The sequence below is a fragment of the Podarcis bocagei genome (assembly GCF_964188305.1).
Source record: "Podarcis bocagei genome assembly, chromosome: 3".
NCBI lineage: Eukaryota > Metazoa > Chordata > Lepidosauria > Squamata > Lacertidae > Podarcis > Podarcis bocagei.
In genome coordinates this window covers 72,842,563-72,860,006 of record NC_138127.1, presented here as the reverse complement: position 1 = coordinate 72,860,006, position 17,444 = coordinate 72,842,563, and the positions used below count along the sequence as shown (strand labels likewise).

General features: G+C 41.6%; 1 protein-coding gene across 1 annotated transcript in view; it reads right to left on the bottom strand.

Moving 5' to 3' along the window:
• Positions 1-17,444, bottom strand: part of DNAH8 (dynein axonemal heavy chain 8) — a 129,896-nt gene that overhangs the window by 20,321 nt on the left and 92,131 nt on the right. Inside the window, exons 72-82 of the mRNA XM_081186333.1 lie at positions 17,234-17,361; positions 16,176-16,347; positions 13,848-14,003; positions 12,531-12,686; positions 11,060-11,242; positions 10,613-10,718; positions 8,124-8,376; positions 6,780-6,970; positions 4,242-4,363; positions 1,822-1,940; positions 1,465-1,667 (exon numbers count right to left, since the gene is read on the bottom strand). Of these exons, the coding sequence (XP_081042459.1) occupies positions 1,465-1,667; positions 1,822-1,940; positions 4,242-4,363; positions 6,780-6,970; positions 8,124-8,376; positions 10,613-10,718; positions 11,060-11,242; positions 12,531-12,686; positions 13,848-14,003; positions 16,176-16,347; positions 17,234-17,361 (1,789 nt within the window). The remainder of the gene's footprint in view (positions 1-1,464; positions 1,668-1,821; positions 1,941-4,241; positions 4,364-6,779; positions 6,971-8,123; positions 8,377-10,612; positions 10,719-11,059; positions 11,243-12,530; positions 12,687-13,847; positions 14,004-16,175; positions 16,348-17,233; positions 17,362-17,444) is intronic.

The window sequence follows — 17,444 nt, the reverse complement described above, 5'->3', positions numbered from 1 at the left end:
TTACATAAATTTGTACTCTTGGTTGCAGGCAAGTTTTCAAAAAGCGTGCAAGCACTTTGGCTTTTCAATTCTATGCTTTAACTTACTAAAGAATCCTATACATATTGTATTCATTTAGCAGATATACAGCATTGTATCTTTGTAAGACTTCACTGAATGCTGGCCTTTTATATTATTCATGTTTGTGCTGCCTTCCCTTTGCTACGAACCAATTAACTCAGTTAATTTAGTATATCACTTTGCTGCATGCATGAAGGTCTTTTGATGCCAATGAAAATTAAGTTAAGGAATAAAGGTAAAGGTAAAGGGACCCCTGACAGTTAAGTCCAGTTGCAGACGACTCTGGGGTTGCGGCGCTCATCTCGCTTTACAGGCTGAGGGAGCCGGCGTTTGTCCGCAGACAGTTTTTTTGGGTCATGTGGCCAGCATGACTAAGCCACTTCTGGCAAAACCAGAGCAGCGCATGGAAACGCCGTTTACCTTCCTACCGGTACCTATTTATGTACTCGCACTTTTGGGCGTGTTTTCAAACTGCTAGGTTGGCAGGAGCTGGGACCGAGCAACAGGAGCTCACCCCGTCGAGGGGATTCGAACCGCCAACCTTCTGATCAGCAAGCCCAAGAGGCTCAGTGGTTCAGACCATAGTGCCACCCTTAAGGAATAAAGCCAGAGGTAATTTCTGACTCTTTCAAGAAGTTATCCTCTGTGATAGTTAGCACTGGTGATAATTGTGATGGCAGCAAATGTCCATGTGCATAAGCTGTAATAACAGAAAGGCAGCAAACTTTTTATCTGTCAAGAGCTGCATTCCCTTAAGCGTAATCTGTTGAGGGGCTAAATGCTGACAGTGGGTAAAATCATAGCTTGTGGCAGACAGGGTTGCCTCCCTTCCTCATTTTCTACCACCCCCTTCTCTCCCTTGCTCCCTCTTTCCTCCTACCCAGTGAGCTACTAACTAGAGGAAAGACATATCACTCTTCCAAGAGGCCTGAACTGGCCGCTTACAGCAATATTCTCTCCCCCGCCCCACTTTCCATCTCTCTATGCATTTCAACCGCCCCCCGCTGTCCTGCCCTCCACCTCTTCTTCCGAGCTCCTCCCATCACATGAAATAAGGCTGAGTACCATATGAAACTTGGCGGCCACCCTGTCCTAGATCAAGAAAGAGCCATTTATTACAGAATTACTGAAAGCTCCTCTAACAGTAGCCTCAAGTGCCTTGAAATCTGAAGCTCTTTCTAGCCCTGCATTGTGTAACAATTGGCTTTTTATTAATGGACACCTCCTGCTTGAACAATTGAATACAACCCTCATTATAAAGTTGCTGAAGTTTTTTCAGGATTGTTGATGAGAGGGCCCACTGCAAATTCAGTGAATTATTACAAAAACCAAATTTACCAAAGTGTTTTTTTCTTTAAAAAAAATCAAATTCTTATGTTGAAGAATAAAATATTATATTTATACCCAGTTTAAGTTTCCTGGCCAATGCATCAATCTGGATAGTTGGATCAGATCCCATTGATAAAAAACAGATGAGTGGGGTTCGCTTATCACTTTCCTCCCAAGTTTTCTCTAAGTTTAAAATGACTGGCTCTGTATACTTTTCATTCAGAGAATCTGCAATGTACTTCCTGGCTTGAGAAAGTGTGCGATCTGGACACCACGACCTAGGAATGAATATATTTGGTGAGGCTCAAATTGAGTGTCAGTTTCATCTACATAGCGTTTTTCCCCGAGGGAAATGCAGCATAGCGATTAGCACACAGCACTCTTAGGAGAATGCTAGCAAAACAGGCAATGCTGAAATTGCATGATCTTCACCTGATAAGCAAAAGTTTACGAAAAGTATCTAGAGAGTCACTGTATCCATCAGGAATCGTTTCTTCCTCTGGAGCCTCCTTGTCAAACCAATTCTTCCATCCCTTCTCATTACGACAGATCTAATGTACCAAATGCAATAGACAAACATAGTTTTCCCATTAAAGTACACTTCTGACAATTTTAGAAAGTTACACTTCAGTCAAAGTCATATTTCATAGAATCATAGAACTGTAGAATCGGAAGGGACTTTCAGGATCGTCTAGTCCAGCCCCCTGCAATGCAGAAATCTCAGCTACAGGATCCATGACAGATGGCCATCCAACCACTAGTTTAAAAGCTCCAAGGAAGGAGAGTCAACCACTTTCTGAGTAAGTCTGTTCCACTGTCTAACAGCTCTTACTGTCAGAAAGTTCTTCCTGATGTTGAGCCAGACTCTTCTTTCTTGCAACTTGAAGCCATTGGTTCGTGCCTACTCTCTGGAGCAGGAGAAAAAAAGATTGCAGCATCTTCTATGTGACAGCCCTTCATATATTTGAAGAGGGCTGTCATATCTCCTCTCAGTCTTTTTTTCCATGCTAAATATACCCAACTCCTTCAACTGTTCCTAATAAGGCTTGGTTTCAAGACCCTTGATAATCTTGGTCAGCCTCCTCTGCACATGTTCCAGCTTGTCAATATCCTTCTTAAATTGTGGCACCCAGAACTGGACACTGTACTCCAAGAGTGCCTGACTAAGGCAGAATTGATCACCAAAGAATTGATGCTTTTGAATTATGGTGCTGGAGGAGACTCTTGAGAGTCCCATGGACTGCAAGAAGATCAAACCTATCCATTCTGAAGGAAATCAGCCCTGAGTGCTCACTGGAAGGACAGATCCTGAAGCTGAGGCTCCAATTCTTTGGCCGCCTCATGAGAAGAGAAGACTCCCTGGAAAAGACCCTGATGTTGGGAAAGATGGAGGGCACAAGGAGAAGGGGACGACAGAGAACGAGATGGTTGGACAGTGTTCTTGAAGCTACTAACATGAGTTTGACCAAACTGCCGGAGGCAGTGGAAGACAGGAGTGCCTGGCTGCTCTGGTCCATGGGGTCATGAAGAGTTGGACACAACTAAACAATAAAATCACTTCCCTTGATCATGAAACTATACTTGTGTTAGTTTGATGTCATCTGCAAATTTCTTGAACATCCCTTCGGTACCTTCATTCAAGTCATTTATAAAGATAAAGGGCACTATACTTCTGTTGATGCTGCCTAAAATAACATTAGCCTTTTTTGCAGCTGCATCATAGAATTATTGTTGTTGAAGGAGCAGTGCAGTTCTTACTTAATAAAAATGGTGCAGACAGTCTGAAAAGTTAGTATAACTGCAAAATATGCTCATCACCACCATGGCTGGAAAGTAACTAATGGGATCCTCTAGTTAACCCCTGTGTCCTCAGACCTAATTATCCTGCAACAATGTAGCAAATCAAGGTGGAGGCCCAGTCAGTTCCGTCTTTTGCTCTCCTACCATCATTTCCAGCCACCTGCCCACAAGGTACTAGCAGAACTGCCAGTTGCTTTGCCCCCAAAACTCAGCCCCAGCACAGGCTGTGGTCACGGCAGCACACTTCACCTCCCCACTGCATGCGGTGCAACACACATCTAGTCAGGTGCAACACCAATAGGAAAAACATAGAAAAAACGGTGAGTAGAGAGAAGGTGCACAGGACAAGCTTCTACTAAAGTGCAACTAAAGCAATGAAGCCCAGAGACTGCCCCGTCTAGCCCCCTGCCCTCAAGGAAAGGCTGTTTGGTGTGGCTGTGTGCCCCCAGCCTGTTTTCCAGCTGCACCCAGAGCTTGGTGGACCTTTGCTTCAAATCCCACAGTCCCCATTTCACTGCTGCAGGATTGGAGGGGATGGGGGAGGAAAAAGAAATAGGTGCAGAAGATGAGCCCTGAGATATTTCCCCCCCCCCCCGACATAGGAGGTGAGGGCTTACTAAGCAGCTCTGACTGCTGCTCAGAGGAGGAGGCTTAGCAGACCGTCCCAGAAAGCTTCACTCATGTTAGGTAGGACATGTTTTTGAGGGCTAGGATGTGCCAGTATTTGTGGTTATTTATATGCCCACATATAGGCGTGAGGGAAACTGCCTTATACCAATTCAGACCATTGCCTACAACTGACTGGCAGTGACACTCCAAGGTTTTAGGCAGTGGACATTCCCAGCCCAACGCAGAGATGTCAGAATCTGGGACCTTGTGCTCTGCCACTGAACCAAGGCTATTCACTTTGAGGGGGAAAAGATAGCATGTCATTAAGGTACGAAACTAAGCAATATTGGAATTAATGGCCACGTCTCAATTCTCTAAGGCAAAAGGATACAATGGCTGTGGGAAACAATATACGGAACAGAAAGGAAGACAAATGAGCCCACCTGGTTCATAATTTCAGAAAATTGCGGTAGTTTACTCAGTTCTACCAGATTCAACCATGTCATATCAAGAATCCACCGGAATGGTTTGGGAGGACAAGCTTTTAGGTCCAGTGCTGCACCCCCTGATTAAAAACAATCATCATCATCATCATCATTACAGAGTACATACATGTTATGCTTAATATTATTAAATTTGAATTTTAGACTATCAGACAAATGGCAGTCTCTATCCCACCAAATAACAGAGGAAGCAAACAGACACAGTCCACAGGTACGTTTTGCACGAGTTTCTGTAGACAAACCTGTTGTGTAAGCTCTCTGGAGAAATGTGTGTTACTACCAGGGTTGGCCCATCCATGAGGCAAGGTGAAGAAGGATCCACAGGGGCAGCAGATTCCAATGTATATCTTTATTCCTTGCTTGTTCTTGATGTAGATCTTCACTCACTTCTTCCTGGGTGGGGAGGGGCGCCCTTTTGTGGTTCACCTCAGGTAACAAAGTGTATTGGTCTGGCCCTGGTTAGTACCATGCAGCTCTCCCAAATATTTGTCTCTATTTGATATGACTGAAAACCCCTGAACATATACTGGTGAGTAACCTGCTGATGTGTTGTTGTGCTATTGACTGAGCATAGGATTGTGAGTATGCTAGTATGTCAGCATTAACCTTGATATAGCGACCACCAGGATCATAGGGGCACCCTGCCTGGAAACAGTTTCAAAATGCCTTTCCGGTAAAATATTACAACAACATTATTTCTCTAAAACCAATGCTTTTTGTATTATATCTAATAGCATGTAGGATGAATGCCTAAAATATGCCATTATTCTCGTTATTAATAATACAGAATCAGTTTTTTTGCAGTTATTATAGCCTCATTGTTTGCTACAAACTTTTAATTGCCCTTATTTCACAGCCTTATACCTGATTAGCATTTTAATTCATTCTCCTTGCATCTATGACATCTATGATGGTAATGTATTATGGGCAATTTTACATTTTTGTATGACACATATACTTTCCTTTATGTGAATAACTTCCTTTTAGAGTGGTTTTTCCATGACTAATACAAAATAAGAGCCAAGACTAATTCGTACAGTGTCACAGACAATACTCCATCAGCAGCATTGCCTTCTTTAATATTTAGAATTCATATAAAGCTTTTTTGTTTCAAAAACAGTTGGTGCATTACATGATTAATTGGACAGAAGTCCTTCTGAAGAGTTCCCATAAGAACAATAGCAGACAGGCCTTCTTTGTGATCAATCAAAGCATGCCCTGACCACATTTTAGTCATCAGAAACTGTAGCTCCCATTCAAAGCCATGGTCTTAATCAGGGACAACCAAAATGGTGCCCTCTGTATGTTGGAATACAATTTCCATTATCCATTGCTAGCCATGCTAGCTGTGGCTGGTGTGTTTTGTTGTCCAAAAACATCTGGAAGCACCATGTTGGCTAACCCTAGTCTAAACAAAGCACAATTCCCCAAGTTAGCAGGAACTGTAGTTAGTTTAAAACTAGAAGCTTTCTCATCCTCACAAAGGGCAAAAGAGGAGGGAGACATTTCACAAACCCATGGCGTGCCACGACTTGTATTCACAGCAGGAAACAATTGTTTACAACTACAAATGAACTTGTATACCATGAGCTAAGAGACACATACGTTTTAGGCTGCATTTCCGTTTCCGGTTACACAAAATTAATGCCCATTTACTACAGTAGAATTAACCGGCACATCAGTCTTTAGGCAGTCTTGCATCCTTAATAAGGTTTAAAAGCCTGCTCTGTCCCCATGAATGTGTTTGAATAAAATTGATGTTATAAAAAATTTAATAATCAGTGTGGATATGCATAAGGATGGCTTACGTAGATGATGGATATGCAGGGCAGGAAAGGTACCAACAAGTGCACAAGGTCACCAGCATGGCTAATGAGCATTCTCAAGAAGGCTGTTATTCTGGGGCAATGAGCTCCCAATTCCTCTGATGTGCATTGGGGGGTGGGGTGGGGTATGCAAGGTCTGTGCTGCTGCTGAGATCCGTGTGGACTCACAAGTCACAGCTGTGCTGCAACTGACCCAAGCAAAGCATTTTACAGCAGCACAAAGAAAAAGCATCAGAAGTGAATGAAGTGCTTACTTCAGGCAGTGAGTGAGTGATAGCTCCAGGATGCTGAGCAGAAAGTTCCAGACAAAACAATGCTCCAACTGTGTGCATTTGTCCTCTTCCTGCTGGCACTCAGCGGAGCTGGAGGGGAGCACTTCTGCCCCCCCCCCGAAGAAAGGGAGCCTGGGGGGCTTTGTATAGGCATCTGGGGGGGCCACTGTGAGAACAGAGTATGGGAGTAGATGGGTCTTTGGACTGATCCTGTGCGGCTCTTATATTCTTAAATTCCTGTTTACCCATTCCAATGGCTTTAGGCAGTTGTCCACTCTGTTTAGTGTTCCACACAGAGTTGCTTTCAGTATAATATGCAAACATGTATCCCATTACAAGCTTTTGTAACAAGGTAGAAATAATTCAGAACTAGTAATTACCTTTAATTAGTGCTTGGAACTCCTTTGGCTTGATTTGACCCCTCTGCAGATCAATTTTTAATGTCAGAAGCAGCGTAAAGAGAAATTTATGGTTTTCATATAAACCTCTAACAGAGTATGTGAAAGTTTCATATGTCAAAAACTCAATAATATTTGTGATCCTTTTCTGTGGAATAGGGGACTTATCAGATCTAAGGCATAAAAGCAAAGCAAGAAAGTAAGCAAACAGATTCACATCAATAAGCTCAAAGCAGCTCACATCAACTTCACAAAAGTTTACACAATAAAATATAGCAGCATTTCAAGTAAATTCTCTAAAAGAAAAAGTAATATACAAAAGGTACAATATTTACTATACAAAAGAGGGATTCAAATATTAATAGACCAAACATCTCATATTAATAAATATATACAATGAATTGTTTCTGCTTGTCTTTGTGCAAAGACTTCCACTTGTTCAGTATAACATCCCCTCTGCCTCCTCTTCTCATGCACACATACCCAATTGCCCCAAAGGGTTGGAGGAATCTCTAGAAGAGACATGGACAGGAGCACTGGGGGAGGAGAGGAAAATCCATTAAGCAATCAAAAGCACTTGCCTGAACAAGACAACTACACTGGATGCAATTCTAAGGTGAAAGAATCTACTAATAACTCACATGAAGGCCTAAGAATAAAAATACTGTACAAAAATATGTTATGCGTTTTGGGAGGGGTTAGGCTGAATGCACGGACCCTCTTCTAATTCTTGGAATAGCCAAGCTAGCTTCCTGGTGAGGTGATGGGGAACAAAGGCTCTGTGAAAATGGCAAATGGGTAGGGCCCCTTCCTCCAACTCAGGGCAGAGTTGAAAGCAGAGAGTTTTGAGTGATGTGAGCTAGAAGCAAAGCCGAAAGCTGGAGAGTGTCAGAGCAATGTTTGATTTCTGTTTGAATCCAAGGCTGTAGCTATGGAAGAAGTGAGGCCCTCTTGGGGGTGTTAATGCTGTGAACCCCTCCATCATGGGCTCAGGTTGTGTGTGTATATTTGTGTAAAAGAACCCACACATCTTTAAAACACCTCAGTCTCCACTGTACCTCATTCAAAAGGAAACAGGAACCTAGGGTAAGTGCCTGAAACCCCTGGATTCTTGCAGCGCTTGGAGATTGGGGGGACATGCAACATTTATAATCTAAATAGCAGCAAAAAGCAGTACAGCTAAGCAAAATGAAATGTTGCTCTGAGCAACAACCCCAAATTCATTCAGGACTCGGCCCGACTAGATTGGGTGAAAATAAGCCTGAAGCAGAGGGGATGGATTGGGAAAAGATACAGGCGTCTGCAGAAATAACACAGTATTCTTACCTGGCCATGGACTGATCAAATAGTTTTAAGAACTGAGCTAATGAGGTTTGGTACATTGTATTGACCATGCTCATTTCTGTGATAAGAAAATAAAGAATGCTTCCTCGTGTAGCAGCTGGACGATATTCCTCTTGTGCTGTGTTAATTTTTTTCTCAGTTTCTCCTGCAACTTCCAGCTTTTCAGATACCTCTGTAGCAGTTTGTTTAGTTGTCCTCAAAACACCAATTAAAGATTCGTCATCCACCAAAGACCCTAAAGGGCACCAGAGGAAATGTTTGGTAACGGTGCTTTTTAATTTCCTGTACAGAATTCAGAACTCAATATGGAAATAAAATCAACCAGTTCCTCTATCAGAAAAGCATAATTTAATTAGTACAAAGAATGCAGGCCAAGCAGTTAAAGCAAAGTGGTTCTTTGCATTCTAAATGAGCCAAATAAGGGTTGCCCAGGCATTCTGCTGGTTGCTTCTCCTACACCATGCTATGTATCTTTCCGTAGAAAGCCCAGCAACTAATTATGATGAAGGAAGAACACTTCATCCTAAAAGCTGGGGTCTCTTTTTATTCCAGTGGAGAGACAGCATGTAAGTGGAAGAAACTAGTAAGAAACAATTAGCATGGGCAGCATTACCACAAGGCTTTTTTGGGCAAAGGCTGGAGCCTCAGCAGGGCCTATTATTGCTGATGATGGGTGGGCTGCTTTTAAAAAAATCCTGACACTGAGAGGACCACAGGGAAGCAGCAGCTGCTGTTGCTACTTGCAGTGAGCTAGTGCCTGAATTCCCTCAAAATACTCACTGTCCCTGCCTCAAACATACCCCCATTATGGATGGATGCTAGGTTGGAGCCAATTAGGGACGATTTAAATGGTTGCCTGCTGCAGGCAACAACATCCACCCAATGCTCGTCTCTGTCGCTGGCCCTGTTGCTGCCTCTTCTCTGTCATATGCCCTGTAGCAGGAAAATAGACTGGGGGAGATCTTGCCAATTTCCCTGCCTTTGAACACTACATGGCAGTGTTTCTCATCTGCTGGGTCATCCTCCATGGAGAAGGAACATAGGAAACTGTCTTATACTGAGTCAGATGATTGGTCCATCAAGCCCAGCACTGTCCACACTGACTGGGGTTCAGACACTCTTCTAGCCCTGCCTGAAAATTCTGGAGATTGACCTTCTACACGCTAAGCAGATGCTCTGTCACGGTGGTCCTTTCCCAAAAGAGAAAGGAGGGTCCATAGCCTCCTCTGTTTTAGCCACAAAGAACCTCAACCACTAGTCTGCTTCATCTCAATCAGAGGAGTGTGATCTATCCATTTCAGACAGAAACTTCTGCTCTGCAGTTGTTTATCTTTTCACCTTGCACATCCAGTACTTCACATTAATATGGTAGGAAGGACATAGGTAAAGGTAAAGGGACCCCTGACCATAAGAAGAAGAGTTTGGTATCCCGCTTTTTCACTACCCGAAGGAGTCTCAAAGCGGCTAACATTCTCCTTTCCCTTCCTCCCTCACAACAAACACTCTGTGAGAGGTGAGTGGGGCTGAGAGACTTCAGAGAAGTGTGACTGACCCAAGGTCAATCAGCAGCTGCATGTGGAGGAGCAGGGAAGCGAACCCGATTCACCAGATTACGAGTCCACCGCTCTTAACCACTACACCACACTGGCTCTCACACATAAGGTCCAGTCGCGGGCAACTCTGGGGTTGCAGTGCTCATCTCCCTTTACTGGCTGAGGGAGCTGGCGTTTGTCCCCAGACAGCTTCCGGGTCATGTGGCCAGCATGACTAAGCTACTTCTGGTGAACCAGAGCAGCACACGGAAATGCCCTTTACCTTCCCGCCGGCACGGTACCTATTTATCTACTTGCACTTCGTGCTTTTGAACTGCTAGGTGGGCAGGAGCTGGGACCGAACAACGGGAGTTCACCCCGTTGCAGGGATTCGAACCGCTGACCTTCTGATTGGCAAGCCCTAGGCTCTGTGATTTAATCTACAGCGCCACCCGCATCCCACGAAGGACATACTCAAATGCATAAGGATGTCTGAGAGGTTTGTCTAATGAATTAGGTGTAGTACTCGCAAAGAGCACACAGCATTGCAGAAGTAAACCTATTTCTCTGGACTGGACTGGGCTGGGCTGGGCTGGACTGGACTGGACTGTAGCGGCTCAAATGATTGGATGCTCCTCTGTACAAATAAATAAACAAATAAATCTCTGCAGATAGAAATGAGATGCCAAGAAACCCTTTCTCCTCAGTGCGTAACGTCCTATATGCAGGGGTTATTTATTTATTGTATGAAGGATTCAAGTATGCCTCCACCTGCAGGCTGAAGTAGTGCAGTCCAGGTGCAAGCTTTCAACTGCATTTACTTCAGGTAGAATTAGATCTTTTAATATGGTAAACCAGAGACGTATGTCCCTATCCTTAATGGAAGCAGACCAATGCCAACCTTAATAAATACGAAATGAATATAAGTTGATACACTACCTTTAGTTGCAGTTAACTTATAAAGCAGGTTGTCTTCAAGTTCTTTCATCTTCCGTTTATTGTATGTTACATCTTCCATGAGTTTAATTCTCTCTGCTTCCAGTTCCTTTGTTAAATATCAAGACAAACTGTCTAAACATTTTTAACATTGTGTTATGATGCAATTGCCCCAATCATAATCTGTTAGCGCTTGCACATTTATGTTTTTTATAATTTAAAAGACACTGCTGTATCATTATATTTAAGGAATTTGTTCAGTTGATTTTTCTTCTCCCAAGTTTCCTTCTTTCCAAAATTCATCCCCATCCACTCCAACCACCACCTCAAATCACCATGACTTACTAGCGGGTTCTAGACCAGCATTTCAGAATTAGAAAATCAAGCATCAGTAAAGCATTACAGTTTCATTGTTTTGTTAGTGTATGAGTTCATTCTTGGTGATCTTACCTGTTTCTCTGTAAGAATTACTCTCTTCAATAACTGGTTTTCAAGCCCTTTCATTGTAACAGTAAAATCTATTACTGATGATTTCGCATTGATCTCAGGAGTGAAGGCAGGATTAGGCAATTTTGTAGTGATATAAAGTTTAAATGTATTCATGACATCTACTTCCTTATCTCCAACTTTCACCTAAACAACAATTCAATATAACAATAACAGATATTGCATTCTAATCTGCACATATAATTATTCATTCAGGAAGATGTGCACACTTGAATTTATATTAAACATCACAATTGTTCATTTACAATTAAATTTGCTTAATCTGCATCTGTGCTAAAAATAAATATTAATATTCTATGTGGCTGTAAAATCTGGTTTCTGTCCTTTTCCTTAGTTTTTCATTAAATCATAATGTGGGTCCCCACCCCTAATTTATCATCACAGAGTCCTGCAGCAATTACACAAATCAAGAAAAACAATGGCATTAGAATGGTAATATGACGGTTTATGGTGCATTTAAAATTTCTTCTCATAATCTTCAGGTTGAACTCTTCCAGTGCCCATAAAGTGGGAAGCAGAGATGTGGAATGAGCTTCTGGTATGAAGACGAAACTTGGCTGCAGCTGCAATTTTGTACCTGTCACTGGTGATCAGAAAACTGGTAGGCACCATCACAGATTTGTTCAGACCAAATCAAACCACTAGACTATAGAAAAATGAATCAAGTCCTTTCCGTGTTGAATTTAGGGTGGTGTCAGAGGTTCCCCCACACAAGGTGCCAAGCTGAGGGGGCACAAAGTTGAGAAGATCCATAACTGGGAAGATACATTTTGGGGTGCCTAGCATTTCTAAGACCCTCCCTGTTTGAACTACTAATTAGGGTGAAAGAGAAGGGACTCCATGACTACCCTTAAAAAAATATGCTCCAGCCTTAGCTGAGAATATATGCGCACAGAAATATGGTTAAGCAGGCAGAGTGAGAAGGCCATTTGCTGTCTTTCAGTGACCGCTGCCCAGTTTTACTCCTTTTACTGCCCAGTTATACTCGGCCCCCTTGATTTTGATGGCATTCATAAGTGCAAAGATGTAGTGGGAATGTGTGTTTTAGTTATTTATTTATTTATTTATTTATTAGATTTATAATTTGTACTAAGCACTGATCTAATGCGGTGTTAATGAAGTGTTATGGGAGGGGTACTACCTGCTAAGAATTTGAGAGGCAGGGAGGAGAGAATAAGAACTCTGCCCCCAAAGACTGACAAAAACACAACAAAACTGCTTGTCAAGCAGACCTCCGACCAATCTACCCCTAAGATTCTTAGAGAAGAAACTGGTCACATGATCAAGAGGGTTTCCCCCTATTTGGCCACAGGATTTATTTCATTTGCTTGGTCAGAACAGATGTGATTAAACATTTATCACACTTTTAAATAAAATTTATTACAGTCATAGCTCTTTTATAAAGGTAACTAACCTTGAAAGAGGTTCCTGATTTAATGAAGTTCTTTTCTAATATATTATCAAGTGCAGGATCTAATTCTTCACTTATATCCTCAATTAAAAGTGGTCTCCCCAGAGAGAGGGCGTCCTCTAGGTGTGTGCGGAAATATTTATGATTCAGAGTTGTCACCTTAGAAATGGAAACAGTTTATTCTTACAAGAAAGATACTTGGCAAGGCACCTTCTTGTTACAGTATTAATTCTTAGAACACCTTTACCTCTCTGCAACCCTATTCCTACTTACCTGAGCCTGTCTCTTTGTACTCCGTGGGGTTTACATCTGAGTAGACATGATCAATGAGACTTTGATGTCCCATTGCACTAGCAGACCTCATTCCACATGCTCAGAAAGTTAAGCGCCTCCCACAGTGTGCAAAGTATTTTATGAGTTTTTTATGCTTTCTATGGCAGGCCACTGAGGAAGAGAGATTTCAGCCAATAAAACCATGACTGAGATAGAATTTGAATGCAGCAGCTTCTTTTCCTGAGGTTTTGGCTGAGTGACTTGCACTTCAGACACTCCAAACCACTGAAAGAACTGAGAAATATATGTGAAGGAGAGGGGGGAGTGTCCTGGAAGGGTATGAATACAATTGCATTTCTTATATACAGTGGTACCTCAGGTTAAGAACTTAATTCGTTCTGGAGGTCTGTTCTTAACCTGAAACTGTTCTTAACCTGAAGCACCACTTTAGCTAATGGGGCCTCCTTCTGCCACTGCGCCGCCACCGTGCGATTTCTGTTCTTATCCTGAAGCAAAGTTCTTAACCCGAGGCACTATTTCTGGGTTAGCGGAGTCTGTAACCTGAAGCGTATGTAACCTGAAGCATATGTAACCTGAGGTACCACCGTACAGCACTTTTAAAAAAAGAAACGAAAAGAAGGTGCAGGTACTCACCATGAAGTTGTTGCAGTAAGTGCCACATTTTAAACATTTGGGGGGTAGGGGCCGGTACTGCATAGCCCTGAGAACCCCCCCAAAAAGCACTGCTTAAATATGATATGAGTGAGAATGTCTAGAAGACACTAAACACGTATCTGAAAGTGATGCTAGCATAAGAGTTCAAAGAAAACTCATGCAAACCCACCAAATAATGTGTGGGTGCCTCAGTTGATAAAACTGAAAGGGTGCAGAGCGGTATACTCTGTTCAAGAGTTTATTATGGATGCCGGATTTGTGTGTAGATTTAAACACTACTCATATTTACTGAAAATATGTTTCCAGAAGAAGAAAAGCATTTCCAGGGAGAGAAAAAAAGCACCCTTTGGTTTAAAACTTTGCAACACTTACTTGTAAATCATTTTCCTTTTCTTTATGTTTAATCCATGTTTTCCCTTGTGTCTGCGGGTCTATCAAGAGTGGGTACCTTGTCGCTTTAGTGACAATTATGCCATTTTGAACTGAGAGCTCATCTCCTGGAAGGCCTTGTAGGTTCCATTCGCTAATCTGGGCAACGAGAAAGAAGTCACCACTTCTATAACCAATAATGAATTGACGTTCAGAGATATATTGACAGTGCAATCCTGTGCATACACACTCAAAAGTAAGTTCCCTTGAGTTCAAGTGAGACACCCTCCCAGGTAAGTGGGTACAGAATTGTAGATATAATTTATTAATTTAAAAAATGGTTCTACTGTGCGATGCAGCTATAGTCATATTGGTCACATCATATAAGCAAAGTATATAAGGTTGGTTGGTTTGTTTATCTCCCGCCCTACACCATAAGGTCCCAGGGTGAGTTACAACATTAAAAACAATTTAAAACAACCAAGTTTTGTCAGCTTTAATCTTAACAACTTATAAGATAATGGTCTATACTGAGTTCTGCTTCAAGTCCAAAAATATTCTGTTAAGCAATGCTGGATGCTACAGGTTCCTGGAGGTTTTGAACACTGCCCCTATTGCTTCCATCTCTGAAACAACTTTTTTATTTGTATTAATATCCCTCCTTTGTAGGTGAAGAAATTTCACTCAAGGGACCCTACCATATCCTAAAATACAACTAAATGAAGGACAATCTAAAGTAGGGTCACCATATTTCAAAAAGTGAGATTTTATTTGTGGCAAAAATGTTGCCAAAATTCCGCCAGGCATATGGCAGCCCTATCTAAAGGAATACAGTAATATAATAACAGTAAGACTAATGAGTTCTAGTGTTCTAGTTCTGGAACACTACCTACCCAACTACACACATTTTAGGCTTTTTACTTAAGGTGGGGAAGTGAATAAAAGGGGGGGGTTGATAGAAGCATTATGGAATTATTCATGATGTGGAAAATGTGGGTAGGGAGCTGTTTTTCTCCCTCACTCGTAACACTAGGACGCAGGTTCAGGAGAGACAAAGGAAAGTACAGTGGTACCTCGGGTTAAGTTCTTAATTCGTTCCGGAGGTTCGTTCTTAACCTGAAGCTGTTCTTAACCTGAAGCACCACTTTAGCTAATGGGGCCACCTGCTGCCACCGCGCCGCCGGAGCACGATTTCTGTTCTCATCCTGAAGCAAAGTTCTTAACCTGAGGTACTATTTCTGGGTTAGCAGAGTCTGTAACCTGAAGCGTATGTAACCCAAGGTACCACTGTATGTCTTCACGCAGCACATTGTTAAATTACAGAATTTGGTCCCTCAAGAAGAAGCAGTGACAGTCACCAGCTCACCACCACCAAGTTACTCTCTTGCCTTAAAAACTGTGGTGATACTAAAGCTTATGCCAAAAGCTCCTGCCTTTAAGATGCTACAGTAGCTTGTGTTCTTTTATCTATTCAAGCTGTTGGTGCACGTGCGTTTACTTATTTTTTGGAAGATTAAATTTATAGCATATCATAACTGGCGATGTACTGAGTAAATTATATGTTGCAAGGCCAGAGATGTTTTATTATGCGAAGACAGCCTCTGCCATATCCATGATTGCAGCAAGTAAAAAAACAAAACCAAAAAAACCACCCACACCTGCAATAATGGAATTGCCTCTACGTACCCACATTTTCCCATTTCAGACAAAAATCTATCAATAAGATAGTGTACACAAGTATCCAGTCACATGAAAACCACCCAATTTTTTCAATATTTGAACTGCTCCGAGGTCCACGATGGAATAAAATAAAATAAAAACCCTTTGTATAGCTTATATGCCACACTGAACACTTTCCTTTTATAACAGAGACAAAAGTAACAGGAGTTAATTGAATCTTTATTTTATGTAAAGAAATCACTCCTCCACTTAAAAATTTTTAGTTGGATCTCTGTGAAAGAGGTCATATGTGTCCCTTTATGTGTATGTTGTCTCATAACTTTTCTAATAGTTACTATAAAAACATAATTATATTATTTCAGTAATATCAACAGATATTACTTAACGCAATGGAACTCTTACAGTAACTGAATTAAAAATGGTTGCTGCTCCAAGGTTTGGCCCGCCACAAGTTGCTGTTTGCTAGAACTGTTTCCACCTTGGTTCCTGCTGCCATTATAGTACAGCATAGCACACAAATTTTCTAGAACATGATGAATGAAAAAGCATTGTTCAGACTAGCTAAAAATGCAAATGGTTTGATTCTACCTCATAAACATTAAATAGGGATAAATTTAGAGCAAAAAAACGTTTACAGGATGCAAGACCTACCGTAGGAGGATCCACCAACATTGAAATGAGGTTCAAATTTTCAGTAAAAGGGATTTTCCTGACTTTCATTTCTGTCTCCCATAAATCTTTAAGCAAAAGATTCCTGAATATCTGGTTGAAAGGGCCACAATAGGAAAGAAAACCTGTGCAGAGTAAAACATCTCCCACAAGTCTAGAAAAATACAGAATCTCCATTAGTATTTTTTCAGATTTAATTTTTTAAAAAACAACATGGTACAGGCTTCTTAGAAAAATAAATAAAACAAGAACACCATTAGACACCATTTAAATAATTACAGCAGGATTGAGTGAGTTTGATGTCTATTTTACGTTTAAGTATTAAACTGGGAAGTAGATGGATATTTCAAAACCCTCACAACTGGCTATTTAACTGGATGAAGATTCCACTATCACTCAGTACAGTGGTATCTCTAGTTATGAACTTAATTCGTTCCGGAGGTCTGTTCTTAACCTGAAACTGTTCTTAACTAGAGGCGGCTTTCGCTAATGGGTCCTCTTGCTGCCGCTGCGCTGCAGGCACACAATTTCCATTCTCATCCTGGGGCAAAGTTCTCAACTCGAAGTATAACTCTTCCAGGTTAGCAGAGTCTGTAACCTGAAGCGTTTGTAACCTGGGGCGTTTGTGACTCAAGGTACCACTGTACTTGCTTCAGTGAACTAATTCACTGGACTCTGGAACAGCACTATTCCTTATACAACTATAGGGATCAGCGGCACTGATATGTTGAGTAAGAAGGGAAGCTAAAAGACTATAAGGGAGACAATTGTGCAAGGTCTAATCTGCTTATGTATCCAGTCACCCCACCCCACCCCCAGTAAAAAGGAAGAGGGGAAAGAAGAAAATCGTATTTATTCTAGATATTAAATATTGATCAGTTCAGTTCACTTGAAGTTGAAATTAGCGCTTTTTGATTAATTGTGGAATAACGTTAAGTCCCTCAGATTTCACTGGGGTGTGATACAACTGGCTGCCTACTGATAGGTGCCCAGTAGTATTTTTCAATGAATTTTGATCCTTTATTTGTCCTAAACCATACCTGTTTATCTGGGCTCGGAATTCTTTACTTTGCTGGGTCCATCTAATTTTCTCTCCACTCAAGCCATCTATAAGCGCAGAAGCTGCCTGCATCTTTCTCCTACACATTTCTGCATCATTCAAGAGGTCCTAAAATTAGGAAATGTTGTGTCACATTATACTTTTCAAAATGACCGTCATGATAGCTATGCTGCTCTAGGACAAATTATGAA